Below are 14,172 nucleotides of genomic sequence, written 5' to 3'. Positions count from 1 at the left end.
GCTTGAACTAGAGCGTGGTCCATCTTATGCTGGCAGAGAATTCTGCCCTAAAGTAGATGGCAGTGTGCCCTTAAAATGCTTTTCTCTTGTTGTTTTCAGTCCCAGAGAATTGAGGTTTTACTGCCAGATTGCTGAAGGTCTTCCTTAACGATCTGAATTCAATTCAGACAATTTTTCTCCTGGTATTCAACCATAAATTTAGAGGGGGGGGCATATTAAATGTGTACTTCAGTTCTAAATTCTGGAAAATAAAAAATTGTGAGATTGCATCTGAAAACATTATCCATGTTTTGATAATGAAGGTATTGATACTTCCCAATAGGAGAATCTGCTGTGTGTCCTTCTCTAATGGCACACAGGTTCTCATTGCTTGTAACAGATAAAAAAACCCCAACTATTATTATTCTCAGTACTGTCCTTTAGGAAGTACTGTTATGGCACTAAAAAACATGCAGCCCTAGGTTTCTGCAGATTGACTGTTTCTCTGTAGAGACAGTGATTCACACCGAGGTACCAGGTGACCTGGAGAAAGATGTTGCAGTAAGTCATGCTAGTTTGATTTATTTTATAATACAAAAATTAGTTGTGGGTTTTTTTAAAGATGCAGATCCAGGGGAGAGGGGAAAACACATGATGGGATTTAGCATCCAAGTCTAAAACTATACTCTCAAAATCCCATCCTAACAACCTTCTAAATGTGGAAGAACCCAAAATTCATCACACATCTCCCTCTTTGCCCTGAGAGTCCCTGGGCACCGGCAGGGACACTTCTCTGCATGCACAGAAGTGCCCAAGCCTGCACAGCTTCGGTGCCTACTTCCCGCATCCAGAAAGTAGGTGGAGCAGCACCTCTACCCCCTCAGGGGCCTGAATCAGCATGTGAGCTAAAACGTGTTGACAGGATTTGGCCCCATATGCAAGAAATGTCAGCATTTCATTTTTTTGTACGAGGACGAAGGGTTTGGCTGATTTATGATCTCCTACAGGTTAGAACAATCTGTGAGACAGTGGAAGGGTTGGGTTGAGCGACCTCCTGGGCTGGTCAGGAGGAATGACCAAGCTCCCAGCTCCTGGGGGAAGTGCACCAGGAGGCATCTTCCACCCCTCCCTCTGCAGCTGTCCTGCTGCAGAAAGGAATGCAGTTTTTGGTTATTACATAAAGATGGGTGTGGGCCCTCTCCGTTGGACACCTTGGAAAAGACAATCTGTGTAGCTTTTTGGTTAGAGGTGTCTGCCTCCAGTGGGGTGTTGTGATCCTGCCAGGCAGTTTTGCTGCTTTGGCTCCAAAGTCCGGTATCTAGAAAGGAAAACTTTTGATGCATTTGTGGGCTGTGAGCAAGCTCTGAAACCGCTCCTTACCCAGCACACAGCTCTTTTGGGAGGCCACTGTAACATGCCTGATTCCCCCCATCCCTTGCATTGGGAGCCTGAGCATCTAACTCAGCGTTTTAGATGTTATTCAGAGGATGGACAAAGTCCTTAAAAGCTGGGTGTAGAAATGCTGAACAATACATCAAGGGAGACACTACTCCTTGGTACTTACCATGGTGTTTAAACTCACCTGAGCAAAACTCTTCAGGTAGGACATAAGCTTATTGCCTGAGGCTGTCAGGCCTAGGTCATCACTGGGGAGAGGTCCAAGCATCTATAGCAGGCGGTCTGAGTCCAGAAGCTTTCTGTCCATTGTGAATAGATACCATATAGGAAGCCAAGATACATGTTGTAGGCTGTCTGAATTAACCAAATTTGAACATAATAGGCATCTAAGTCCATCTAACTACCATAGTTATCTACTCGCATGGTAAAGGTGGTTCAAGGAGAGGCTGGAATGGATATTTAGTAGGTGCTGGTGTAGAAAGCAGTCGTGAAAAAGGTGTTGGCAAAAATAGATGAAGAGAGAAAAGGAAAAGCAAATCCAGCAGTGATGCAGCAGCTGAGTTGCCTTTCAGTTGTGTCAAGATTCTTTTCAATGGATTGCACTTGCACGCTTCTCATATGTAAACTTGTCGTAGCAATGTTACACCAGGTGAATTCACTCTCAGCAGATCCATCTGCAAGAACCACTGTCCTGAGCTACTTGCTGCTCACACGGGGGAAGCAACTAATGCATTTGTGTCATCTCCTTCTCTCAATCATACAAGCCGGTATCAAATTTGCCTGCTGGCTAGCTTCCAAAAGAAAGGGAGATGACTCTTTAAAGACTCCTTCATAAGAATAAAAAGTCTGTTCTCCTTTTAAAATTAAAAATTGATTTATAACAAGTTGAAAAGGGTTGCTTTTGTCCTCTAAAAATGATAAAGATAGTGCTTGGAACAATGACTGAGAACACTCTACAAGATGTTTCTTACAACACCGTAACTGATCTGAGGATAGAAAGAAAATAAAAAACCCTCATGAATATGTATGAAGTCAGTAGAACCCTACTTTGATTTGAAATATTGGTGGTCTCTTTTCCCATTTCCAGTACCTATGGTGGATTTATGTGGGTAATTTCTATCAGTGCTAATGGGGATTATAATGTAAATCCCCCATGCCTCAACGGGAAAATAGACCCTTTGGTTTTCCCTCAGGAGCCTGCGTGCCTGCATGCTTTCATTAGGAGCATGTTCTATTGCAACAGGAAAGATGTACAGGTATTTACTGGTACCATTTGTCCAAGTTTTCACATGCAGTTCACCACGATGTAGAGTCTTTGTTAAGAAGGAAACCAAAGCCACCAGCCCTGTCTCCCACTGTAGCCCTCCAGATACTATATCCAGAGGCCCACTAGAATAATGAATTCTGATCAAGAGAGAGGATGGGCATTATCCCGAGGAGCTTACTAGTCTAAAACAACTGAGAAAGCGCTGAAGGAAGGATGTTCTTACTACGTATTTGTCTTTTATTAATAAAACTCTCCTCATTTCCTGAGACTCCATTTCTGGGGTACCTCTTTGTCTTATGGAAAGGTACGGAGTTATGCTGATGCTATTAAATTATGAGTAGTCTTAAACCTCATCTACTTAAAGTCTACCTTTAACAGATTGGTAAAGAGTGTTGGTGGAGTCAAGTTGAGGGATTCTGAATAATCTGCTGCAAAGCTAAAGATAACATTATTTTTTTCCCTGTGTACCTGTAACAATGGGCTAAACACTTTATGGCCATTGAAAAGAAAAAATCCCATCCATGCCCCAAGGAACTTTCAGTCTGAATAGACAACGTACAAAGGAAGGGTGAGATCAAACTAGGCAGGGTCCTGCTGAGTCAGTAGCCTGTCTTTTGTTTTAATTTGAGAATCTCAGCCTGTTTTCCTGATCACTTTTTACTTTTAAAACATTGTTGTAGTTACAGCTGAAACCTTGGAGAGAAGCAGCTGGTGGAACTATTGCATTCATATTTCCTAGATTAGCAGAGATTCTTAAACTACTCCATTTATCTTAATGCAGTATTAACAGGTTTTGTCCTTGGATGATATTTTAAAATACCAAAATTTGTAATGGCAGTAGTGTGGACAAACTAAATATCTGAGGAAAGGCAGAGAGCAACACCCAGAAGATGCCAACAATCTTTAAGTGCCACATCAGTTTAGCTTCAAAAGTAGCTCACTTTTGGGAGAATGACCACCAGTTTGCTCAAGTTTGATAGGTGTTGCTTCAGAGCTGAAGGACTGAATGGAAGGAGGTAGAGAACAAGTGCCTGGGAAGGGAGATGTGAGGGTGGAGTGAGCCATTGGAAGAACTAGGAAAGTGTGGGAGCAATTTCGTGGTGGCCGGATTTTCAGCCATTTCAAATGAGGATTGAAGCCAGGGGATCTGTGTGGGTCTGACATCAGGGAGCTCTGATGAAAGAACACAAACCAAACCCAAAAATGTATTAATAAACTGGTTTGGCTTCAGAGGAAAGCAGAGTAATAATGAAAAATGGGAGGATTTATGGGCGAAGATTAAATGAGCTGCTTATGTTCACTTTAGCAAGGTAATGATTAAAGGGCACCTGATAACTGTCAGGCTGTGGAAGAAAAAGGGAAACACACTCTCTGAAGTCCACCACATGTGACACTGAGTGAGGTGATTTTTGTTAGATCCATTTGTAGCTATCTTCATAAAATGATCATCCCGCCTGTTGCATGCTTTGCTGAGCAGTAAAATAGCCATCAATTTAAATGACTGTAAGCACATTTTGAAATGAAGGGGGAGGGGGTGCATCCCATCTGGCCTCAGTTTCAGGCAGATACTGCTAGGTGTTTTGTTGAATTTTTAAATTCTTATTTGCAGCATTAAAGATAGGGATACAGCTATTTTAAACTAAAGTGCAGGATACAACTATTCAGGTAAAGCTCGAAATCTCTCAGCTGTTACAGCCTGTCCTGATTCAGGACCTACGATGCAAAACTCCTGGAATGCGAGGCAGTAATACAAGCACTGCTAAAGGCTAGAACTAGAAGTATGTAAAGTCAGTTAAACACTAGTAAGAATTACTAGAAAAGAAAATCTGTTGAGTCTTTTTGAAGGGAAACTGTGTAAAGCCCATCTCGTAGGTCACAGTGCTGGAAGACCTGCCATAGAAAATCCCACACTAGCAAACAGAAGAGCAGATTTGAAAGCTTTCCTTGCTGGTGGTTCTTTTCCATCCTGTTGGGTTTTTTTTTCCAAGTAGGGTATTTTATTTTCATTCTCAATTCTTCACATGGGAAAGAATCACATTTAACATTCAAGCAGTTCAAAACTTCTTAGGCCCTCATTTACTGTACAGTATAAACCTTTATTACACAGACTGTCTTAATTCTCTGTAAGACTGTTCCAGGAGATGGGCTTTCTTTTTGTGTGTGTGATAAAGTGAGTATGTTTGTAATGAGGTTTGGTGCTATTGTTATTCAAGATGAACTAGGCTGACAATAGAGAGCCCTGCTGTGAAGAGTGCATTGTATTCACACTCCGAGCAGTCTTCTCCAGCCCATGTAACATTGCATCCCCTACTGTATATAATTGCATATACTAGTAATTGCATAAAAACTAGTGGCCCGTTCCTCTTAAAAGGGACCATGTTGAAAATTGTTTGCTTTCTTGCTTTGGATCTGATTTCACAATTGAGTATATTGATAATAGTTTCAAAAGCCTGCTGGTAGTTGTTGTTTGGGTGTTTTTGTGTGAGTTACATCATCTCTCTCCCGTTTTGTTCCTCTGTCTTTCAGGAGAAATCCCAATGGTGAATTCGTCAATTGGACCAAACTGCTGTACATGTAACTGCCAGTCAACCCTACAGGCTATTCTTCAAGAGCTCAAGACCATGCGAAAATTGATGCAGATTCAAGCAGGTACAATGACCAGTCCCATATATGTGTATTTATGACAAGCATCTTGTTGGGAGGAAGGGTCTAGTAAGACAGAAATCTATCTGGATACTCAGGAAAACCTGGACTGTTTCCTGCTCTCTTGACACATCATTCAAAGTCAAATTTTCACAGACTTCTTGCACATGTAATTTTTTTTTTCTCAGATCCTTACATCTAACATGGGATATTATCTTGTAAAAATCTTTTAAGGCTAAATTAAAAAAAAAATCTAATGTGGTTAGATACTCTAGTAATGGGAGCTGAGCAGGGAGGTCAATATGCCATAACCGCCCCCAGGTTTTCATAGTGTATTCATTCAGAGGTGCAAAATGCTACTTTACCTGTTACCTGCTTACGAGTTCACTAATCTTAGGAGGAAAAAAAAAATTGAAAGGCCACTTAAAGTTATTGTATAACACTTCATTCAAAGATCTTTCAAGTTACAGCTCTGTGGTAGCCTAAATTGAGCTAGCCACTGCATGTTGTGGCCTCCACCCTTCTTCACCCTGGTTTACCCGTTCTTTCTACTGGCTAGACCAGTAATATTCTGTTCATTGGGGAAAACTATTGAGTTTTCTAGTTTTCTGCTAGACTAGAAGCTGAAACAGGACAGTGCAGAGCCAGAAGAGCACTAGAGCCAGCGAGATAACGAGACCATGGCAGCTAGGAGTCAGGTAGGTCATTGTAGGCTGCTGTGAAGCTGCAGCCTCTGTGCTTCCTAAAAATTAGTGTCAATACTAATGAGGAGTTGGAGACGTTGGAGTCAGTTGAGTTTCCCATCCATCGTGAACGATGGGGGGTGAAGTCGTAGAGGTTTTTCTCTTAGAGTGACTGGATAAGACCTCTGTGAGAAAAGGGAGTGTTGAGTAATTAACTGAAATATGGGTGGAGTGATGGGCTGACTAAACTCCTTGTCTCTATGGCATATAATGCCTGAGTGAGTGACAGGAAGGATCAGACAGGTTTTATAATATCAGTTCATACACATAAAAATGCTTTTCTAAAAGCCATCGATTTACAAAGAAGCACACGAAGGCCCCAGTTTACAGTCTTTGCTGGGGCAGGGAATTCTTTATGCAGTTGCACACGGATTTCATTGAAATTACATGCATGATTAAAAATGGCTTGTGGGTGAGAGGTACAGAACTGGGGGTTATGCCAGAAGAGCTGGCTCCTCAATAGCAGGAGCATTTCTTATTTATTATGTATCCACAGTACAAGTACCTTATTAATTAGTGAATCTCTTGATTCACTGGGAATAGTTCATGTTTTCTGGTAGGCACGAAATGATGATTTTGCAGAGAAAAAAAATCGTTTGGCACTTTTCTTGCTAAAGAAAAAAAACCTAAAATGCAAAGATGTAAGTGAAAGTATAATAACTTACTTTAGTATTCAGACACCCTTCTGTCTAAATGATAAAACTACAAATGACAGTCTCGTAAATCCTTGCCAGAAATGAAAACCCCAGAAATCTTCTAATAAACAGTATTCCCAGGTTTGTTTTTTTCCTCAGGCTTTGTAGATGAGGACTATTTGTAGTTCAGTTGTAGCTCGAATGAGTTTGGTTTGCATGTGTAGCACTTTTGGCTTTTTTTGTTTTGACCTTGATCTTACTGATTCATCCAGACACATAATTGTATCTGCATGGCGTTCTGCTAGAGGACTTGCTCACATTGATACAGGTTCAAGATTGGTGCCTTAATTTATACGAATGATTGTGGATACTGGAAAATGCAAAATATTGATAAATATAAAATATGTTCTCTTAAATTTCAGAGGTAACACATGAACTGTCAGTTTCTGTGTATGAGCAAAACAACCGATGCGACTTTGGGTTACTTTTTTCCCAGACATTAAACACCTGAATTGTGTTTTCACTCATTCTTGACATAATGGTGCTTGAAATGTTCTTGCTTCGCTAATTAACTTGGTGACTACATTCATAAAAATAACAGTAGTTGTATTAGCACTTGTATTATTTTACTTCACCAGGAAGAGATGCTCAAATACAATGAGATTCTCAGTCATTCAAGAGGGTATACAAATTAATCATTGCTTAAGTCCTTCGTGTCACCAACCATCCAGTGGTCACCAGGAAATAGAGCCACGTATTCCTCATTTTCCTAAAACACTATTCATCAGTATGTCTTGAAAAACCTCATAGTGGAGCTCAATGTCATTATCCCCATTGTACAGATTGGAAAATTATGCAAAAGTGATAAAATGTAACTGTTTCACATGCACAAAGAGCCCTGAAAAACGTATGACTAATCCAGAAAATTAGTTCAGTATGTCGGTAGTTTAATGGTGCTTCTGTGTGGTTATACGCGTGCTTTTGTCTATAAATTTAATTCATTACTTTCTTTCATTCAGTTGGGACTCAAAACAGACAGCAGCCTCCCGTTCCCCTGATTTGTGCGCAAAAGTCGGCAATATCAAGAAAGAGAAATAAAAAGAGAAAATTGCCCCTCAAAACTGTTGAACCAATTACCATGAATAAGAAACCCAACGCTGCAGAGAACGAAAAGAAGCTATCGGCAAATGTGGAACGGTCGAGTCTGCAAGCAGTTGAACCCCCCCTAAAACCAGACACCCCTCTTCCAGGATTTGGAATTATCCTTGAAACGGCTTCATCAGATGTAAGTTAATATTTTAATACGTGGGATCACAGGATTTTAAAGCACTAACTCATTCAGAAGAATCAGTACTCAAGTCAGGTTGACGTGTGTTGCCTCTTGTTAGAATAAACAAGCATATCTTGGGTAGGGTTGAATGGAGACCGTGGAGTTGGACATAGGGAGTGCTGATTACAAAGTGTTGGGTTTTTTTTTTTCAACTGAGTGCTGATTACAAAGTTTTGGCATTTTTTTGTTCAACTTTCATGAGGATGTAGTTCTCTCTTGAGTTAAAGGCTGCCTGTTGTTTGAGCTTGCAGCGGAAACTTGTTTTTCATCTCTCCTGGTGCCAAGAGCCACCATGAGATCAGGAGCCGTGAGAAGTGCTGCGTGTATAAACCATTCACAACCCTGTCATTTGCTGATGAGCACACGTAGTCCACACGTATGCCCTTATCCTGCCAGGATGTATTTATGTGCTGTGTTTCATGCCTGGCTGGTCCCGCTGGCTTCAGGGGACTCCTCACCTCTGTAAAGTTCATACCTCAGTCTTTGCTGAATTGGGTCGTTTGGTCTTCATCGCTGTGGTTGCTGGATGAGGGCCTTGATGCTGTTGATGATGTCATTGTGACCAAAGGGGCCAAAATTTGCCACTTTCAAAATGTGTACTTGTCACATCTAAAATTGCAATAAGCGTATTTTCTTGATTCATGCAACATGTACGCACTGATGGAAATTTCATGTATCTGGTAGCTGATTGGCTTTGTTTAATGACCAAATAGATGTCATCTGAACCAGTTCACCGATGAGTAAATTGATCATTAATTTCTCTTAATATATTTTTACTTTTCAGCAGGCAGTTCCAATTTCCAAAGTACTATGGGCTAGAAAAACATAATTAAATTCAGTATCAATAAGCGTAAATGAGAACAATGCAGCAGATAATGTTCTACCTATCTGGAAGAGGGAACTAATAATAAAAAAGAGCAGTCATGATAATTCAGTTATATAGATGCAAGCCACACCACTAATTAGATTGCAGTCTCATGCCATAGAATCGGTGTAGTGATACAGAGTAACTAGTTTGATGCTTTTTTTAGAGGTTTTCCTTTTGTAGTATTATTCTTCATAATGTTTGAGGGAATGGTTTGGGGAGGGATAGTAACCTATCTCCAATATGCAGTTTGTGCTTATAATTTTTCTTTGCTTGTGGCACTCTTTTCAGCTTGAAACACGGTTTTGAAAACAGTTTCGTACTTGCGATGGAATTTAATTTGGCTTTATGAATGTGTTCTGTCGCTGGACACAATTCTTCGTAGGTGCCAATTTGACCTAAGGAAAAAAAAAAAGAAAAAACATGTGGCTCATAAATCAGGTCCTCATCTGCCCTGCCATGCCTTGGCCCCTGCTTGCCACAGTGGTTATTTGACTAAATTTACAGAGCCAGAACCCCAAGACAAGCAAATAGGTTTTATTTTGTCTTTGGAAAGAAAGCAGTTGAGTTCTGAAAATAGATATATTTAACAGTGAAATAAAGTGTGACCTTAAACATTTTGAGAAGGCTAAAGAAAGTCACTTCTTTCAGAATGAATGGTGGTATTATCTTTTTCTATTTATTCATAAGCATCTCTAGTGTGCTCACGACCAGCATGTCTGAGTGCCTGAAAAAATTGAAAGACATTTTACGAAGCACCGTAAATGAATGTTCCCTTGAGAATAGTGCACGGGTTGACTGTAGTGTGTGCTGTGTCATACGCCGTGACTATTGCTGCTGTTATTCTGCCAATGTTTATTGAACTTTAAGAAAAATCTCAGTTTAATGTGTATAAAATTTGGGCTACAGAAACCCGTGCAATTAGTTCAGATTTGCTGAGATTAAATACTGCTACTTATGGAGATGGAAAAAGTCTTTGTGAGACCAACTCTTAATCCAGCCCATGAATCAGAGAACGTGCTTTTTAAATGTAATGATCTGTTACTCTTAGTTACACTTTCTCATGTTTTTTTACTGTTATAATATTTCATTTATAATCTAATAATTTCTAATCTATGTAGTACAACCTAGTAAAATATCTAGGATTAAATCTAATTCGCTGCCTATAAATTTTAGCACAGCAAAAACCTTTGGCATTCAGGTCTTACTTATTTTATTGTACATGAATAGTTTACCCACCAGTTCCTTAACGCCATGATCATTATCTGCTAAAACATGCTTTTCCTTTTGAGAAACTGCATTCAAAGGGATCATAAAGTTCAATTAGGTACTGATTATCTTTGATTGAAGAATGGTTTGCTACTAAAGGAAAGCAAAAATAAATCAGCATCTTGCCTTCAAATTATTTTGCTGATACACAAATTGATTCATACATTAAGAATAAAATAGTCAAAACTAAAATAATATTGACTCCTCCGTGCTGGTGCACTGGTGAGGTTTCAAATGTATTTTGCAGCTGTATTAGTGAAGATGATTTGTCTGTCCTAGGCGTCTTCTGTTATCGAGGTCATCGTAGATTGTTATCATAAGGCCCAAGACCCAAGTAACAGACTAGGACAAGATACCTTCATCACCATGACAACTACATTCTGGTTCTTGATTAACATGAAGTAGAATTTTTCCCAAGTTGCAAACTTGGCCCACGTTTATTTACACTTGAAAATCTTTTCTGTCACCAGAAAGTTTAGAAGTAACATATTAAAAACCCACCTACATCAGAAGATTGTCAAATGTCAAATAGAGTAACTCTGACTGTTTTGCTGGATCCAGCATTTTGAAAGTTCTCAAGGTAAAAAACAACTTTTCATCCAGAACAAGCTGAGAAACTTATATGCTTTTTAGATTTTTTTTTTCATTACTGTCTGCATATTTTAAGATTCTTCATCCTGGCTTCCCAAAGCATTGTAATCTTCAGTTTTATTGCACAATACACATGGATATCCAATGATAGTTTATGCTTTGAAAATATTCTGCTTGCTGTAACTCTCTTGATACTGATTTTAAAAAATCCATGAGGAAGGAGTTAGCCAAATCCTTCTGAGCTTGGCAGCCCTTTCTTCTGGACTCAAGACGTTTGCAGGTGATTTGATGGGAGATGGCATTTGCTCTTGCTCTGTAAACATCTTTGAAAACACACCATCATTGGTTGGTGTATTTTCATATGGAGCGGGGGGAAAGAGCAAATTATTATGAGCAAGGCTGTAATGTTAGCTTATTTTCTTACATCATGACCACTGATTTCCACCCCCCTTGCCAACTTTGAGATAATAGCTTAAAAAATTTAGTTTATTCATGATGTATCTTCATTCTAGATATATAATTATTCTATACAGACGTCTTGTGTAAGCACTGTGTGGTAGTCACAGAAGAAAATACTGCAAATATTGTTCGTGTAATTTCTGATATGTACAGACAGGGGCAGCAAAAAGACTCTTAGTAAGGGGACTTCCTTGAAGGCCTTTGTCTGCTTTGGCCCACAGTGTACTTGAGATGAGACTCTTGCGAAATACAGGATGATTTTGTTTCCGCTTCTTCCCCTCGATCTCACTTTCTAGCCGTCACATAAGTCCCTGTGATTTACCGCTGACGATTTTTATGCTGAAATAAGCTGTCTATCTACCATCACCCTGTTCTACGGATGTATTTTGGGAATGTGAAAAGGAGGGAGAAAAGGATGAACAGCAAGCGCTGGCTCCAAGGGCAACCTCAAACTCATCATCTGTATCTCATATGGGCTGTATCTGCGCTGCAAGCCCTCTTGGGAAACCACATAGAATGGGCCGGTGGCCCTGCAGTAGTCATAGAATAATAGAATGGTTTGGGTTGGAAGGGACCTTAAAGATCGTCTAGTTCCAACCCCCCTGCCACGGGCAGGGACACCTTCCACTAGACCAGGTTGCTTAAAGCCCCATCCAACCTGGCTTTGAACGCTGCCAGGGAGGGGGCAGCCACAGCTTCTCTGGGCAACCTGTTCCAGTGTCTCACCACCCTCACAGTGAAGAATTTCTTCCTAACATCTAATCTAAATCTCCCCTCTTTCAGTTTAAAACCATTCCCCCTCATCCTATCACTACTTGCCCTTGTAAAAAGACCCTCTCCAGCTTTCCTGTAGGCCCCCTTCAGGTACTGGAAGGCTGCTAGAAGGTCTCTCTGGAGCCTTCTCTTCTCCAGGCTGAACAGCCCCAACTCTCTCAGCCTCTCTTCATAGGAGAGGTGCTCCAGCACCTCTCCTTGGAAATGCCTGGCTGCCCCACAGCATGCTCGCTCACATCATTTGGTAGTGAAACAAGTCCATAAAACAGTTAGATAAATGTCCAAAAAGCTTCATATGGGAGTATTGCTCTGGGATAATCCTCTGGTTTGTCATTATCGAATATTGAAAGGTATCTCTTTTCTTTTTGATAGTCATGCACCTAGAAATAATGTCAGTAATTGTTAACTATTACAGTGGCTAGACATGAGTATGATTATTTGATTTGCCTTTTAAGGTGCTTGTTCACTGATGGGGTTTGATTTCAATGAAGTAGGCTGCTGTGGTACTGAATAGCTGGGAAAAGATTCATGGTTTGATTAAGTGATTGTAAAGTCTCACCAGATGCATGATTGAAGTAAAATAATGTCTTTGAATGCCCTTTTAATTAAAACATTTGTATTCTTTTGGTAGCCAGAAGTGCAACTTGCAGAAGGCTTTGACGTCTTCATGCCAAAATCTCAGCTGGACTCTATCTTATCAAACTATACTCGCTCAGGAAGCCTGCTCTTTAGGAAGCTGGTCTGTGCATTTTTTGATGACAAGACTTTGGCTAACTCTTTACCGAACGGCAAAAGGAAAAGAGGGCTCAATGACAACCGGAAAGGACTAGACCAAAATATTGTGGGTGCAATAAAAGGTATGTTTTTGCTTTCTTTCCTGTGTGTAATTAGAACATATTCTCAGTGAAGGAGAGCGTAAGGGGATTAGAATTTCTGACGTGCGTTAGACCTATTAAAATATGCAGTCTTATTTTTATTCCCTTTCACTTGCTTGTTAAAAATAGCTTCTACAGGGACAGCTTGTGTTAATTTTAAGCCAATGATCCTGGTTTCTGAAGTCAGGCTCTAAGGTTAGAATCTCAATGTTCATATAAGATAATTATTTTTTTTTCCGGATATCAGAGATGCAAAGAAATCTTGAAAACATAACGACAGCATAACTGATCCTCTTCCATCAAAATCCTGAGGCTTGCACTGCGTCTGTCTGCTCTGTAAAGAGTTTAGTAGCTGGTGGCTGGATTGGGGAGAGATGGAGGAAGGTAATACTGGGACTGAAATGAGTTTGATGCTCAGAGGAACTGTGGTGGTCCTTCTCTTGTGGGAGCAAATTTCTTAGTCAGTATGAGTATCACGTGCTGAGTGTTTTTTCTTAGTGATAACTGCTTTCTTCCTTCCAGAAGAACACCTGTACCTCCAGACTGTGATCTCAACATGTAAAGAGCTAGTGTTAGGTCAGAGATTCTGAACTGGATTCTATTATTTTGCAATCTGATATAGTAGGGAAAATACCCAAGTTACCAAAAGACAGGCTTTGTTGGAAAGTAGAGCTTATTCTAGAGGCTGTGTCTCGTCCTGAGGTACAGATTGCTAACCTAGGAGACATAAGGCAATGAGAAGAGCTTCTGTAAGTCCATTGGCAGCAGGAGGAGGCAGAGGAACCTTTTGCAACCACCTCTGTGTCCACTTTTGGACCCTCTCCCCATACAAGAAAGACATTAACTTACTGGCTTGAGTCCAGTGGAGGGCCACCAAGACTTACGGTACTGAAGCAGGTAAGTGGTGAAGTGTGTATGTGATGTGCAATATGAGGAGAGGCTGAGAGAACTGGAGAGAAGATGATTCAGGAGAAACCTTATTGCAGTCCACAACTGCCTAATGGGATGGTGTAGAGAAGATGGAGTCAGTCTTCTTAGAGGCAAAAGAGGCATCGGACACATGGAAAATTTCAACGTGATATATGGCAAAGCTTTTTCAACATAAGGGTGGTTGAACAGTGAAATAGGGGCTCAGAGGAGCTGCAGGATCTCCATCCCTGAAAATATTCAAAACTTGACTGGTCACAGTCCAGAGCGTCATGATCTAGTTGGCCATGCTTTGAGCAGCAGGCTGGACATGGGGACCTCCAGAGGACCCTTTCAACCTATCCAGTTCTTCAATGAAGTGTATGTTGTGGCTATGTCATAGTCCTAATACATCTTACAGCATTGCTGGCAGACTTT

The 14,172-nt window shown here is 40.4% G+C and overlaps 1 protein-coding gene across 2 annotated transcripts in view; it reads left to right on the top strand.

Annotated features, from left to right (window-relative positions):
- The window catches only part of BEND7 (BEN domain containing 7), a 47,592-nt gene that overhangs the window by 15,326 nt on the left and 18,094 nt on the right, over positions 1-14,172 (top strand). For both annotated transcript variants that reach the window (XM_068402301.1, XM_068402300.1), the window contains exons 4-6: positions 5,171-5,293; positions 7,685-7,950; positions 12,585-12,810. In XM_068402301.1, the coding sequence (XP_068258402.1) occupies positions 5,171-5,293; positions 7,685-7,950; positions 12,585-12,810 (615 nt within the window). The remainder of the gene's footprint in view (positions 1-5,170; positions 5,294-7,684; positions 7,951-12,584; positions 12,811-14,172) is intronic.

The sequence above is a fragment of the Nyctibius grandis genome, chromosome 5, assembly GCF_013368605.1.
Source record: "Nyctibius grandis isolate bNycGra1 chromosome 5, bNycGra1.pri, whole genome shotgun sequence".
In the NCBI taxonomy this organism is placed as follows: domain Eukaryota; kingdom Metazoa; phylum Chordata; class Aves; order Nyctibiiformes; family Nyctibiidae; genus Nyctibius; species Nyctibius grandis.
The sequence above is the reverse complement of the archived record's forward strand: the minus strand, read 5'-3'. Positions and strand labels throughout refer to the sequence as shown.